Genomic DNA, 14,097 nt, shown 5'->3' on the forward strand with positions numbered 1-14,097 from the left:
CATAACCACATAACCACATAACCACATAGCCATATAACCACATAATTATATTACGGGCACCACATACCATTAATCGCCAGGTCCACGATTCGATTCCTCGACCTCGCATCCCGTCCTTTTTTTTTAACGCATTACTCCGCAGGCAAAAGTGCGGCGCTTCGCGCCGCACTTTTACCTGTTACGTAAGCGGGTCGGTCTCCGCGTTTCGGCTTTGCCGAAACGCTCCGCCGACCCGGTATTCCATGGGCGGCCTTCGGCCGCACAAGCCACATCCAAAACCCTTATGTCCAAGACCCTCGTGGCTGTGGCTATGGCTTGTTATTTGCTCAAAAATCGACCAAAACCCCACCTTCTCCAATATGCATCCAATCAACATTTACCGAATCGACCAAGGTCTTTTTTACTCCGGTAATTCTTAAATCCCAAATAAGCAATTTCCATTTTTTAATCCGGACGAGCTTTTATAGAAAAAAAAATCGACACAATAACTTTTCGTAAACTTAAAGCATTTTTTTAAAAAATAAAAGATAAAAAAATAAAAAAAATAAAAAATAAAAAAAAAACATGTAAAATTTAAACTTAAGTTTTTATAAAATTTGTATTATTTTAAATATTTATATAAAAATCGTTTTTAAAAGTTTTATTTATAATACACGTTTATTAATTTTAATTATAATTATAAAACCGTTAATAACATTTAACGGTTATAAATTAAAAAATATATTTTATTTTTTTTATTTTTTTATATTTAATATCGATTTTAATTTATATAATAATAAAATATAATTATAATTAATATTTAATTTAAAAATTAAACTTTATTATATATAAATTTTAAAATTTTAATTATTTTATTTTTAAATATAAAATTAAATAAAATAATAATATTTTTAAAAATACATTTTATTAATCGTTATTAAACTTTAATAATGTTAATTAAAGTTAATAAAAGTTAATTTATAAATAAAACTTTTAAAAACGACTTTTATATAATGCGTGGTTACGTGATTAATAACTGTGGTTAATTAAATTATAACAAAAAAAAAATAAAAATAAAAATTTAAAAAAACACGTAAAAATTTAAAAATGCATTTAATAAAAACGTTTAATAATTACGTATAAATAAACTTTTTATCTCGAAAAAAAGTTAAATTAAAAATTGTTTAATAATATTTTTTATAAATTTAAACATTTAAATTTTAAATTAATTAAAATTATTGGTTTTTAATTTTTAAATGGATTTTAAATATAATAAAATTATTTAAATTTTTATAAAAACCATTTTTAATAAAATATTTAACGGTAAACTTTTAAAAAAATAAATTTTAATTATACGGTTTTAAAAACTTTATAAACCCATTTATTTTTATTAAACTTTATATATAATAACTATTAATTATTAAACAATAAATATAAATTTAAAAAACTTAAAATTTTTTAAAAAGTTTAAAAGTTAATTTACACTTTTATAATAAATGATTAATTTAAACAAAAATGTAAATAAATTTAAATAAACAACTTTTTAAAATTATTACTTAACATTTTTCTTAAAAACATTAATTTCGTTAAACAGATTTTTATAACAACAAATGAAACTAGTTGGCATTATTGTGATAACGATTGTTTATTTATATAAATGATAATAACTTGATGATTTCCCCTTTTACATCAACTGCTGTTGATGAGAACCCATTAACATTTAAAATATGGCTTCCGTTGCTTACTTATGAAAGAACGTATGCTTGGCTGTGCTTTGGAGGCACCATATAGGTATGTTCCTATATACAAAGCCTAACTGTAATGACTGGATGGCAGACAAATAATAAAACTGTGTACCTACGCTTCCTTTGGCTCCTCGGAGCATCTGGATTATCAGATATAGTTTGACCGGCCTGGCACAGGTATACCAAAACTCTTAAAGCCCATTGACCAGTCGGTATGTACTGATCTACACCCCCATCCCGGCAGATTCGGCATGGGCGATAATCCCCTTATGAAAACGCCGTTTCCCCGCCTTCCATCCTTCTACTAGAACGACGTACACTACAACACATGCTGCCACGATGGCCCACTCTATGCCAATGCCTTGGTGTTTGAATACCCTCTTGTCGATGACTGGTAGGTATATAACAGGAAAAGTGATAATGAAACCGGCAAGAACGGCTCCGAAGAGGAACTTATTCCCCCAGACTGTCTTAAAGATCGAAGAGGGGCCAGTGTAGGACTCAGGATACATATTAAACAGCGAGCGGGTGAAATGCTTGACTTCCCAAGCTGTAACGAGCAGTAGAAAACTAAGGGTCGCAAAGGTTGTAGCGCGGGCTCTGTAAACGTAATAGCACGTGGAATTGTATTCTGCATTGCAATCGAAGCCTAGCGCTCCGGAGTGCGGCAGCTTGGAATAACTGGCCTCAATGGGGGTGTAGATGACGGTGGTAAAAGCTGCAATGCATAGCGAGCCCATAAAGAAACCATATACCATCTTGTCGATAATGATCTCTTTTGTGAATATACCAATGCGGTGGTCATGCGGTGGCTTCAGCATAATGTCTGGTTGAGCTTCCTCGAGACCTAGGCCAAGGGCCAAGAAGGACGACGTGATCAAATTGGCCCATAGGATCTCGATAGGGGATAGTGGGAAGACCGATTTATTATTCTGGTCTTTGAATGCGAGACCAATAAGTAATAGGACAACCTGGGCAATGTTGGAGACCAGCAGGTGTAGTAGAAACTAGGCAGTTAATGTTCATTAGCATTTGTTTGTAAATTATTAGTAGTATGTAATTCTCTACCTTCTGGATATTGTCAAATAGGCGTCTGCCTTCTTCGACGGCCGTAACAATTGAGGCAAAATTATCATCAGTGAGAACCATGTCTGCAGCCTCTTTGGCCACATCGCTACCGTTTAACCCCATGGCAATACCAACATCTGCCTTTTTCAAAGCAGGCGAGTCATTGACCCCGTCGCCAGTCATGGCACAAAATGCGCCACGACGATGTATCGCCTCAACCATGCGTACCTTTGTCGACGGAGTACAGCGTGCGAGTACTACCGGGAGTTTCTCTAGCTGGTCAATCTGGTCGTCGGTTAAGGCGTCGAAAGTAGTAGCAGGCATGATAGTGTCAGATAGGCCAGCGATATGATTATCGCTAGTGAGAATTCCTACTTCGTATGCAATAGCCGTCGCCGTTTTGATATGATCCCCGGTAAGCATGTGAACAGATATTCCGGCGACCTTGCATTTCCTAACCGCATCCGCAGTTTCTGAGCGGGGAGGGTCGTAGAGGCCGGCAAGTCCCAAAGGTACTAACTGGTTTTCGGCAGCTTCGCGCGAATCTCCAACGTCGGCGATACTTTTAACGACCTTGTGGGCAATGCAGAGGACTCTAAGGCCTTCGGCAGCAAGCGATTCAGCTTTGGTGGTTAACTCAGCCTTAACAGCATCGGGTGCGTCTAACAATGGCAACATTACTTCTAATGCCCCTTTAGTATATACATCCGCTGAGCTAGAGCTGGTTGATGAGTATATGACAGTCATACGTTTGCAGGAAGAGTCGAATGGATGCTCTGAGAGTATGTGCATGTCATCTGCCTGACAAACGGTGGATTTGCCCATACCAAATCGCATAGCGAAGACCTGGAGAGCGATCTCAGTAGGCTCGCCAACCGCAACCCAATTCGGTACTGTAAGGGTCGAGGTAGTTAGGGTTTCAGCTGCGTCGTCGTTAGGCGCCGGCTTACCATCCGTAACGGTGGAATTGTTACATAAGGAGATGCATTCCATAAACCTTTTCGCGGCAGCGGACAAGTGAGATGTGGATTTGGGCTCATCTTGCGGCTCTAACTCCTGGCTATTCCAAGTGACCCTTCCGCTGGACGGATCGAAAGGATGAGTACAGGCTTCAACGGTAGCAGTAGACCCATCGCAGAGCCAGATCTTTCTAGTAATCATCTTGCCTTGAGTCAAAGTGCCTGTCTTGTCGGAACAAATGTTGGTCACTCCCCCAACAGCCTCTAGGGCGGCAAGTTTTCTCACAATCACGTTGCCCTTAGCCATCGCCTTCGTTCCGACAGCCATACTGATAGTCAACACGGCAATAAGAGATTCTGGAATAACAGCAACACCAACACAGATACCGTAGATGAGAACCTCGTCATCAATATTCCAGACGCTAGCCGAAAAGACGATGACGGCGAGTAAGACTGCTAGGGCAAAAAGGAGCAAGGCAAACTTGCTCAGCTTAACCTGAAGAGGCGTGCCGTCGAGTCCTAGGATGCTGCGCCCGCTGGCCTTTGCGCGTTTCCAAAAAGCATTTAATCTGGATATGTTACCACTCGAACTGGGGTTAGCTCGGAGTAACTGAGCAATCTTTCCCACTTCAGTTTCCATTCCAGTAGCAGCTACGATGCCTTTTCCTCGACCGCGCGTGATAGTGCTGGCGCAATATAACATGTTCACGCGGTCACCAAGAGGAACGTCAACATCGTCTAGGACAACTTCTGGATGCTTGCTGATCGGTAGAGACTCCCCTGTTAGTAACGCCTCATCGGCAGATAAGTTAAGTCCGTCGACAAATCGGATATCTGCTGGGACAATGTCGCCAACATTGAGTAATACAACATCGCCTCTAACAAGCAATTCGGCCTTGATCGTTGTGATCTGTCCCGAGCGGATAACCTTGCATGTCGGCGCGGATAACGCGTAGAGCGACTGGATAGTCTGTTCGGCACGATAATCCTGGATAAATCTATTAATTATTAGTATGGAAGGCGAGATGTTTCACTTGCGACGGAAGATCTTAACGATCGGTGATTCATAACGTACCCCACGATGATATTAAGTGAGATAACAGCAGCAATAACGCCGCCTTCGATGAAATCGTTGATGGCAAATGAGAGAGCCATAACAAGAATGAGAACCATCGTCAAGCTGTTAGATATCTGCCTCAAGAGAATCTTCCACACGGATAGCCCTTGAGCGCCCTCCATCTTATTCGGCCCAAAGCGCTCCAGGCGACGAGCTGCTTCACCGCACTCGAGGCCATTCTCAACATCGGTTTCGAGAAGTTGTTCTAGATCCTTAATCGCTAACGTATGGGGCTCGAGATGGTTCTCTTCAACGGGAGAAGAAACTGTCTTTTCCCGAGACTTTTGGTCTGGAAGCACAGCTTCCTGGTTCCTGCGACCGAGCGAAGTTTCTGGCGTGGCATTGATATGGCCGCATATAGGGGGCTCAGTCGACTCTTCGACAGCAGGTTGGTCTTCTACACCCATTCACGTGTTGTCGGTTAGTAGCTAGTATGACAGTCTAAACGAGATAATCCACAAAAGGGATCTGAGAAATTGCGGCCGAAACCAGATCGTGGGTAGGACGAGGATAGATATAGTACGACCTACTAACCCTGCCGAGCTCATCCATTACTATGTAGTCCGGCGCCCAGCGTCCGCCAAGGGCTCATCTCGACGCGAGTGAGGCGAATTGCGCATAGTATGCGTGTCGGAGGCGCTGATTGGGCCTTACCAATGGAGAGGATTACTGACGATTGGACGCCAAGCAAGTGCTGCGGAGTAGCAGTTTACGAAACTATGAAAATATCTAATAACTAGGCAGATAGGTTAGAAGATACTTAATGTAATTGGTAGCAACGAATATGAATTAGTACGTCTATGAACGCTTTACTGATAAAGCGTAGTAATTAAGAGATCAGGCGAATGATAGGAGATGATAGGGGGGGGGTTGGAAGCGGTCTTGGAAGCTTCGTAGCTTCTCCGCTCTCTAGAACGCCTCTGCATGACCTTGCGTGACCTTGACGTCTATTTCTCGGCAGGCAGATAGGACAAGGCGACACTTTACTCGTTACGGAAGGCCAAGGGACCAAGACACCATGTACTACGTAGGTATGCTACTTAGTGCTGCCTCGGCTGGTCGTAGCGCACGATAGTGAGGGTTCAAATAGGATTGTTTCTGTTTCGTGATACAATACGTAAATGAGCTTGGACGGAGAAGATTAAAGATATATAACTTTTAAGCTGAATACTTATACATGTAGTTGAATCCCTCCGAATGAGCTACCTCCCTCCGTGGGTAAGGTAAAGGAAAACCGGGGGTGGTCGTTCTAACACTGCTTGGACATTTCGGTATTTAGGTTACTTTACTCCTCCTAATTTCTCTATTTTTGCTCTGTATTGTATGTATGTAGTGTACACGTCCGCTTCAAGCGTTGCTCAGTTCTAACGAGATATGCTGCTAATCCCGCGGTATACAGTTCCAGCTCTTACGGCCTTTCTAACAGCGAGCTTGACGATTCCGAACCCAAGTAAAATTTGGTCATGTATGTGCTTCTCTCCTGCGCTTGTCTTGGATCTTGGATATCCCTGCAATGATTTTCCAGCACCGTGTATCTCATGATCGATGCTGTGCTTGTTGGGAGTGCTAGGCCAAGCCCTTTAACAATTCCACGATTATTCTTACTGGTCCACACTAATGGCGGTGAGGATATACATTCGTATACCAGTTGAAAATCCTATTGGACATTCCGAGTGCCAAAATCAACTTAGTTATACCTGGGCGTCAAATACCTTCTTCCCACCGAACCAGGTTTGTAAAATTCTTGCCTCTAGCAGCTTACTCGCATCCCACTCCATATCTACTACCACAAAGTCCGCCATTCGTCCGGCCTCTAGTCTACCGGTATACTGGTCTGCGAAGCAGCTGTATGCCGAACCCTCCGTACCCGCTGCAATTGCTGCTGCCAGCTCCAACGCGAAATGCGGGTTAACCCGGTCCGTTAAACTTGGCTCTCTGGCTGAGCGCCGCGTTGTTGCCGTGTACGCATTTTTCAGCGGTGCGTGAGGTGCGGTGGGAGAATCGGATCCTAACGCTAGTACGGCACCCCCGTCGGCGAATTCTTTATATGCGAATGCGCGTTCATACCGGGATGGGCCGAGGAGTGACGGCCACGCTCGGAGGATCGCCGGATCGGCGTGTACCGGCTGGATAGAAGCCGTAATACCCAACTTTCCTAACCTCCTAGCGTCTTCAGGCGATGCAAGCTCGAGATGCTCGATCCGATGCCTACGGCCGGGCGTAGCATTTTGCTCGAGAGCGTCAATGGCAACTCTTATGGTCTTGTCGCCAATCGCGTGCAAGGCACACTGCAAGCCTGCCCTATCTGCTTTTCTGACGACGGGCCCAAGCTCTGCAAGCGACCAGATGGGCTCACACGATATTCCATTTGAGGTATAGGGTTCTGAGAGTCCGGCAGTGCAACCGTCTATAATACCGTCCCCGATGACCTTAATACCTACAATACGACAATCTGGACTATTGTCGGCGTTAAACTGGCGGTTGAGCTCGATTGCGCGGTCAACCTGAGCGAGGTTCTCAGCCTCTGTCTTCCGAGGAGTGACGAGCCAGTGAATAGCTATCCTAATTGGTAGCCTCTCTCTCTCGCGTAGTATCTGTAAAGCTTCCCACGCATTTTCATCCATCGCCATCTCCACGAGTCCAGTGTAACCAGACGCATTATACGCCTCGACAGCCCCTTTCAATGCTGATAGCTTCTCCTCCATCGGCGCGACTTTTGCGATATGCGGCCAGACAATCGTGACGGCTGCCGCTTCCGATAAGAGCCCTGATGCTTTGCCATTCTCGTCGCGGTGAATTTTCCCACCTTCTGGGTCGGACATGTCTTGGACACCCATCTCGCTCAGGGCTGCACTGTTACACCATGTCGAGTGTAGATCCTTGGAATCGATGAAGCTATTTAATAACGTGAGTTAATAATTACGTATTTTTGAGAGCGAGCCTAAGAGGAATTTCTCGGGCGTAGGTAATAACTCTGAGGTAAGTCGAAAAGGGGGAAAGAGTCTCTTAGCATCACATACATAGGCCTCGGATCTAGATCGTCTATCATGCTAGAAAATGCCTCCCCATTAGTCATGGAGTGCATCCACCCTTTACACATTATACGAGCCGCGGACGGATGCGTAGCAGCGAACTCCTTAATCGTCCGTCGGATGTCTTGTAGATCCTTGCACGCCTCCAAACCTGCCTTTTGTAGAGACTGCCCTAGCATTAGGAAGTGCATATGCCCGTCGATAAACCCCGGCAAGACTATACGACCATTAACATTCTGTTTGGCTATGCCGGTAGCCTCGGCCGCCGAAACATTCTCATCATTTCTGCTGCCGACGTGAGTGATTTTGCCCGACTCGTTAACGAGCATGGCATCTACGAAGGAATAGCCGTTACTCTTGGGCTCAGACTGAAAAAAACGGCCATTGTGAAATAAAGTGGCCATGGTATCAAATTTCTATAACGAACGAATAGTTGGGTCTCCGTATCTGCCAAAATATCTACCTGTTACTTGATTATTCGTATAACTACCTTAGGTAATTACGAACCTAATTGAAGTTGTATGCTGTGAGAATCCCCCACTCTAGTTCGAGGCCGCGATCGGCCACCCATGGAGAAGCTTAAGACTTCTCTATTCGCTCTAGTATAAAATAATCGAGTGTGATTTAAATACACCCAAGTCATCCAAAGGTTAAATTTACCACGCACGTTTTTATGAAGGCGTACGCCTTTATTTCGATATCTCCCAAGCCAACCCTACTGTCACTTCTCAAAATAAAATGCTTCATATATTGTACTACCCTTCGACAACTATTCTATCATTTTGATTTTCAATACTCAAAGCCCCAATAGCAATCATTCATTGTCGTTATCGTTTTGGACATTGTATCCTATTCTCCAAAGTTACCGTTCCATCTAATTTTCAAGCAATCTGAACAATCTTCCCTTGACACAAAGTACCCAATGATTTTTATTCCTCATAATATAGCCATTACAAGACGAAAAGTCCTACGGATGTCATTCGTAGGTCCTTATTCACTGGCATTCTCCGTAGGCCGATTGGCAACCCTCTGCGTCGAGGCAGTGAGCAGTAGTGTTTCCGCAGTAGCCCCTGAGATGCGGCTTGTTAGCAAATTATGTATTCTCGAACCAGTAACTTGTAAGAGACCTAATACGACTTACGCGACAGAGCAGCAAGATCCTCCCTCAGTAGGGCACCGGTAACCGTACTGGCCAGCCCCTTCGGATCCGCAAGTGCCATCGGGCGAAATTGTCTTACCATCGACGGGATCGACACAAGCGGCTGTCGCGTTGGAATATTTGCTCTGACACCCTACAGTCTTCAGGCAGTATTCATCCGTTGCGCCACAGTAGCCATTGGAGGAGCAGCACTTCTTCTCCCCGGGACATGTGTAGCCTTTTTTATTGCCGGCCTTATCAACGCCACATGTCTCATCCGGTGATACTTCCGACCACACGGCCGTGGCGGCTAGTAGTATGGTTAAAAGAGCTGCTTTGGTGCCGAACATGTTAACGATGGTAAATAGATTGATTAGTTGATAAGTTGTAGCTTTTCTATAATTTTCTAATGTGTTCCGGGTGACGACTTGATCCTATATTTCTTATACGCGGATTCATTCTCTCAGCTCCTTAGATATCTCATCTTGTCGGCAGGATCTCCGTATGAGATAGACCTGGACCGCGAACGCGTGTACGCACCCCCCGAGAGAAAGACCCAAATGGATAGAATATAGATGCCAAAATTACCTATCGTCTCGGTACTCTAGGGTGCGTTGCAGATCTTCAGGGTCAGTTCCCGTAATAGAAACCCGGCTGCGTATTGTATGATTTAGCCGAACTCCCCTTAATTCTGGCTACCTCGGGGTGCAACCAATTGAGCGGCCTAGAACGAACGGCAAGTGTCCGCGGCCACGACCGGTGCGGCTCTCCATCTCATTAAATATTCTCCTGGAGACTGTCGGAGTCTTAGGGCCAATTTGGATCACGCCATCCTCCGAGGGACTGGAACCTCTACGTCGCATCCGGACGCCGGTCTCGTTCACTTAGGCAGAACGCACTTAGGTAACGCAAAGACCATTATTTGACAAGTCATATAGACAGTACCTTAATATTGAATGAAATCTCAGTTCTCCGGTTTGTAAAGTTTTCTAAACTTAGAAGTTTGGAGGTCTCTCTCCTCCCCATCGTATCCGTAATTACACCGCGAAAATCACAACACGGTAATCATTTGTCGATATGTATTCTGGTAATGTATAATTACTAATATAAAAGCTCGTAAATAAGTTAGCAATAAACCTGACTATAGGCGGTACTCGCTTCGAGGTGACTGCTACGCCGTGCCAACACTGCTCTGGTTGGAGCCTGGGAGACCCAAGAAGATTTTCTAGAAGGGGATATCCAAAAGGTGATGATAGTGTTAAACAACCATTGATGAGGACCATTGTGGCTCTTCCCCTGTTCACAGTCTTAATCATATCGGGTCTCCCCACGAGTATCCATCTACTTTTTCTTTATATAATACAAGAACAACTATGGATAGGTACATTACCGCACCAAGGTGGGACCCGGACATGATATCAGGGATCGTGTCTCTTTATACGACTATTGTAAATTTTGAATATAATTATGACATATATACCTATCTTAGAACGTCGTGACCTTGTCCCGCCAAATATTATGTATTTGCATGATCCCGTAAATTTCACAACAATTACCAAATCAGGTGATGGCCTTGTAGGAGATATTGATTCCGTATCTCGTCCAAAGATGTTCACCAAATTAGGACTATTTCTAATCGTTAGCATCATCCCTGGGATCATGCCCGGCTCCCGCCCTGGCGCACTAACGTACCTTTCTAATCAGTTCTTTAATATTAATTACTGTACAACACTATATATAGTAGGTGCAATTGACCAAGGTATAGCATTTCCACGAGAATCTTGAGGGTCTGTTCACTTAGCATCGCATATTAAGTTGTCATAAACCCCCTGGGGGATGCTCGTGGACGGAAACAGAGGTTCAATTCGTAGAATTTGCTGGGGCTAAATTCTTTCGACGTTTCTCCTTAATACCTAGACCCCATTCGTGTGCTGCCTGTGCGATTTCTAGAGCCGCTATCTCGATCTGCTTTGCTCGGGCAACCGCATCTTCTTTTCCGTTCCCCCTTTTCGACTTTACTATCTTGTCTACTAGCTCGAGTACCTCTAGATGGATTGGATTTGAGGCGAAGGATCTCTTAATCTGACTAGGTGTTGGCGTTCTAGAAGGCTGATTCCGTCCAGATGATATCTGCGCGTCGCACTGTCGTCCATCGTACAGACAGTTGCTGCATATTGACCTAAGCCCACTAAGGCTCTCTAGGGGTTCCTTAACTTCTTCGTCGGGATCCATAACAATGCATCCGGGCGATATCCCCTGACGTTTCTGGCAATGTGTGCATTGGAACTGTCGAGAAAGCATCATGCCCCTCTCGTATAGCATGATAGCTTCAACTATCCGCGCCGATCCTAGGTCGGGACGTTCTCGGCTATTAAGACGCCTCCACGCTCTTCGAATTGGAAGCCTCCCAAACCGGCGAATGTCGGGCGTCTTAGCGAATCCCGACGGAGGCAAGCAAACTGGATCGTAGACGTAATCCCAAACAGCAGGTGCCTTCGTTGCTTCGGTGAGATCTTGTTCGATAATATCCATAGCTTCCCAATATCTATCCCTCATCTCGTAACCCTCTATGCTCTCTGACCGTCGTCTACGCCGCCTCCGTAAATATCTCGCGGGAAAGTCTGCATATGCGTGCTCGTCTTGAGTTTCTGGTTGTGGCTTGAATTCAGACGGAGGATCGAGAACATGCCTCTCCGGGAACGTATCGTCGACGTCAGGATCGTTAAGCGTCATACGAGCCATGTTACACTCATAAGCCATGTTGAATATCCCACTAAAGATAGAATAAGAGGATGAAAAGCGTCAGGGCGACCGCAAGTATTAATGGCGCGGGAGGTAAAAACTGGACCAGTCGAGGAGTACGCACCATATTTTGGTACTACATAGTTAAATGTCGTAGCTATTCGCAGCTTATCTTAGTTGATGGATCCTTAATTTTGACTATGTAAGTATTAGGTAGCTGCTGGACCTTCGTCAACCGAACTCGGTCTGTCAGATGCCCCCTGTAAGGATTGACGCCACTCGCCTGCGTTCGATTTGTACTTCTCGTGGCCTTGGCGAATTAGCCTCGGGATATTTCCAATCGGGAATTCGTACTATTTACATAATTTTTGAAAATTGTCGATATGCTTTAGGTACCTTTGTTTATGGTTTAGAGTCTAGAGGCGAGCATTGACCTCAGTACCAATACTATCCAGCTCCGCCGACACCTCTTCACGGTAGAATACGTCGAGTATGCGTGCAGTAGGGGAAGCATCGCTAGTATTGGAGTAAGCGAAACCCCCACGATGAGGGCGGGAATAGCCATATGTGGGGAGCGAAGACTTTTGAAGTTGGAGAAGTTCTTGCAAGTTGGACGCTAGAAGATGGACATGGTAAAAGTATGGAGGTTAGCCTCTCTTGTGGAGTGAACCGGAGGCGTTCCGCTGCCACTTACATAGGATCTAGCCACCTTATACACCCGTATAGTCTTAGTCTTGGTGTAATTCCGTTAGCTCTGTGGAGATGTGGAGATGTGGAGTTGAGATCTCGGGGCTATTCATTCCCCATGACCTAACACCTGACAACTCGACTTTACAAGAGGGGAATAGCGGGCTCGGTGAGAGGAAGTCGCTCCGCAAGCTATAGAGAACCCCATACATTTTTCTGCCTGGGTCTACATAGATTTCATATAAATTTCCTTAACGTGGGGGGTTGTGGTTTGTGCTATCACCTATGTTTAATATAGAATACGGCATAGAGCGAACGAGGCTTATGCATCCCCGCGTCCTAAAAGGGAAGGTACAGGGGCTCAGTGGCCAATTAGAGACTCTAATTTAGAAAGAGTTTAAGAGTCTTTAGAAAGCCCAATCTAGTTTAGACGAGAAGAATAGAATTATTGAGAAGAATAGAATTATTCGCAAACTCGATTCGTCTTCGATTTCTTACAACTATCTACATACCATCCTCTTAACAGCATAGCCCATAAAATATCGCCTGTACACAACAATCCAATATCTATCTCACGACATATTTCTACATAGATAACCGTTTTCGAATTGGACTCCTTCTCCCTTTTGACCTAACCTATGGCTGTATGTCTACCTCGAGATTAAGTAGCACCAATAAAAGATAGTTAATCTGCTCGATGTCCTATTTAACTTATTTCCAAGTATACTTTCTAGGCCCATGTACTACCTACACGCCGTGTTATTCACTTGGGACGTACTTCAGTGGATTCTCTCTTACGCGAACAGCGTCCCCGAAGCTCACATTCTCTAACTGGGCATTCTGGAACCAGCAATACTTCCTGGCTTCATATATCTGCTTTCATGCTAGTATACGAGAAAAAGTGTGGGCACAAAGGTATCCCTAATGGTTGCGATATGGCTGCTAACCTCATTTTTCATCGCCGTATTCGGTTTTATACCCCAGACCGACATTACGCCAGATGGTATCCGTAGGGCACACTCTATCTACTTAACAATTTCGGGACTTATCGCCACGATCACGGCATATATATGCTATAGTATATCACCTAATCTCCCTCGATCGACTGACTAGCTCTCGGGGGTCGAACGTCTAATATTCATATCTCGCTTGGCAGAAGCCTCCGGATGGCCTCGCCCGGTGGAATACGAAAATAAGCCAAGTTCGAGATATGTTTTCTACGGTCTAAAACGAGCTATCTGTGATATATAAACATGAATATTGGTAAGTCCAGCCATTTGAAACATGTAACTGGGAGTTTGCTTTCCTAACCGTCTCTCATCTTGAAAGGCTTTGATATTTTTTTTTTATCTCGAGGATAGCTTCGGGGTTTGGTAACCTACGATACTTAACCAGTGTAGACACGCTTTTACGAACGACTGGCAATACCGGTGAAATACGGAAAGGCACAATAATAGCCATAGTCTGTGTATACCATACCTAATAAATCGGTGGGCATATAAAAACCATATTTGCTGACGTGACAGCAGTCTTTTTGGTGTATATTTTCCTGGTTCGGGGGGTTTTGTGCTGACCTAGCTAAAAGTCGAAATCGGATCATCCAATGTTCTTTATTCGTTGTCCTATTGAC

General features: G+C 44.1%; 5 protein-coding genes across 5 annotated transcripts; 1 reads left to right on the forward strand and 4 right to left on the reverse strand.

The window, feature by feature from the left end:
• Positions 1-1,586: 1,586 nt before the first annotated feature.
• On the reverse strand, positions 1,587-5,740 carry F4817DRAFT_354604 (potassium/sodium eff). The gene is made up of 3 exons (XM_049305548.1): positions 4,827-5,740; positions 2,793-4,749; positions 1,587-2,731 (listed from the first exon to the last, which is right to left on the reverse strand). Exons 1-3 carry the CDS (start codon positions 5,273-5,275, stop codon positions 1,949-1,951), a joined length of 3,189 nt encoding a protein of 1,062 aa, XP_049153566.1. The 5' UTR covers positions 5,276-5,740; the 3' UTR covers positions 1,587-1,948.
• Positions 5,741-6,162: 422 nt separating this feature from the next.
• Positions 6,163-8,422, reverse strand: F4817DRAFT_354607 (amidohydrolase 3). The gene is made up of 2 exons (XM_049305549.1): positions 7,889-8,422; positions 6,163-7,763 (listed from the first exon to the last, which is right to left on the reverse strand). The coding sequence occupies exons 1-2, from the start codon at positions 8,302-8,304 to the stop codon at positions 6,560-6,562; spliced, it is 1,620 nt and encodes a 539-aa protein (XP_049153567.1). The 5' UTR covers positions 8,305-8,422; the 3' UTR covers positions 6,163-6,559.
• A 164-nt stretch (positions 8,423-8,586) lies between these two features.
• On the reverse strand, positions 8,587-9,531 carry F4817DRAFT_29518 (carbohydrate-binding module family 18 protein). Its single transcript, XM_049299730.1, has 2 exons — positions 9,042-9,531; positions 8,587-8,970 (listed from the first exon to the last, which is right to left on the reverse strand). The coding sequence occupies exons 1-2, from the start codon at positions 9,386-9,388 to the stop codon at positions 8,895-8,897; spliced, it is 423 nt and encodes a 140-aa protein (XP_049153568.1). The 5' UTR covers positions 9,389-9,531; the 3' UTR covers positions 8,587-8,894.
• A 1,329-nt stretch (positions 9,532-10,860) lies between these two features.
• F4817DRAFT_29533 (uncharacterized protein) lies at positions 10,861-12,143 on the reverse strand. Its single transcript, XM_049299732.1, has 3 exons — positions 12,142-12,143; positions 11,905-12,090; positions 10,861-11,811 (listed from the first exon to the last, which is right to left on the reverse strand). Exon 3 carries the CDS (start codon positions 11,796-11,798, stop codon positions 10,899-10,901), a length of 900 nt encoding a protein of 299 aa, XP_049153569.1. The 5' UTR covers positions 11,799-11,811; positions 11,905-12,090; positions 12,142-12,143; the 3' UTR covers positions 10,861-10,898.
• Positions 12,144-13,240: 1,097 nt separating this feature from the next.
• Positions 13,241-13,815, forward strand: F4817DRAFT_354618 (uncharacterized protein). The gene is made up of 2 exons (XM_049305550.1): positions 13,241-13,730; positions 13,797-13,815. The coding sequence occupies exon 1, from the start codon at positions 13,392-13,394 to the stop codon at positions 13,578-13,580; it is 189 nt and encodes a 62-aa protein (XP_049153570.1). The 5' UTR covers positions 13,241-13,391; the 3' UTR covers positions 13,581-13,730; positions 13,797-13,815.
• Positions 13,816-14,097: the final 282 nt, after the last annotated feature.

The sequence above is a fragment of the Daldinia loculata genome (assembly GCF_022478755.1).
Source record: "Daldinia loculata strain CBS 113971 unplaced genomic scaffold F4817scaffold_114, whole genome shotgun sequence".
In the NCBI taxonomy this organism is placed as follows: domain Eukaryota; kingdom Fungi; phylum Ascomycota; class Sordariomycetes; order Xylariales; family Hypoxylaceae; genus Daldinia; species Daldinia loculata.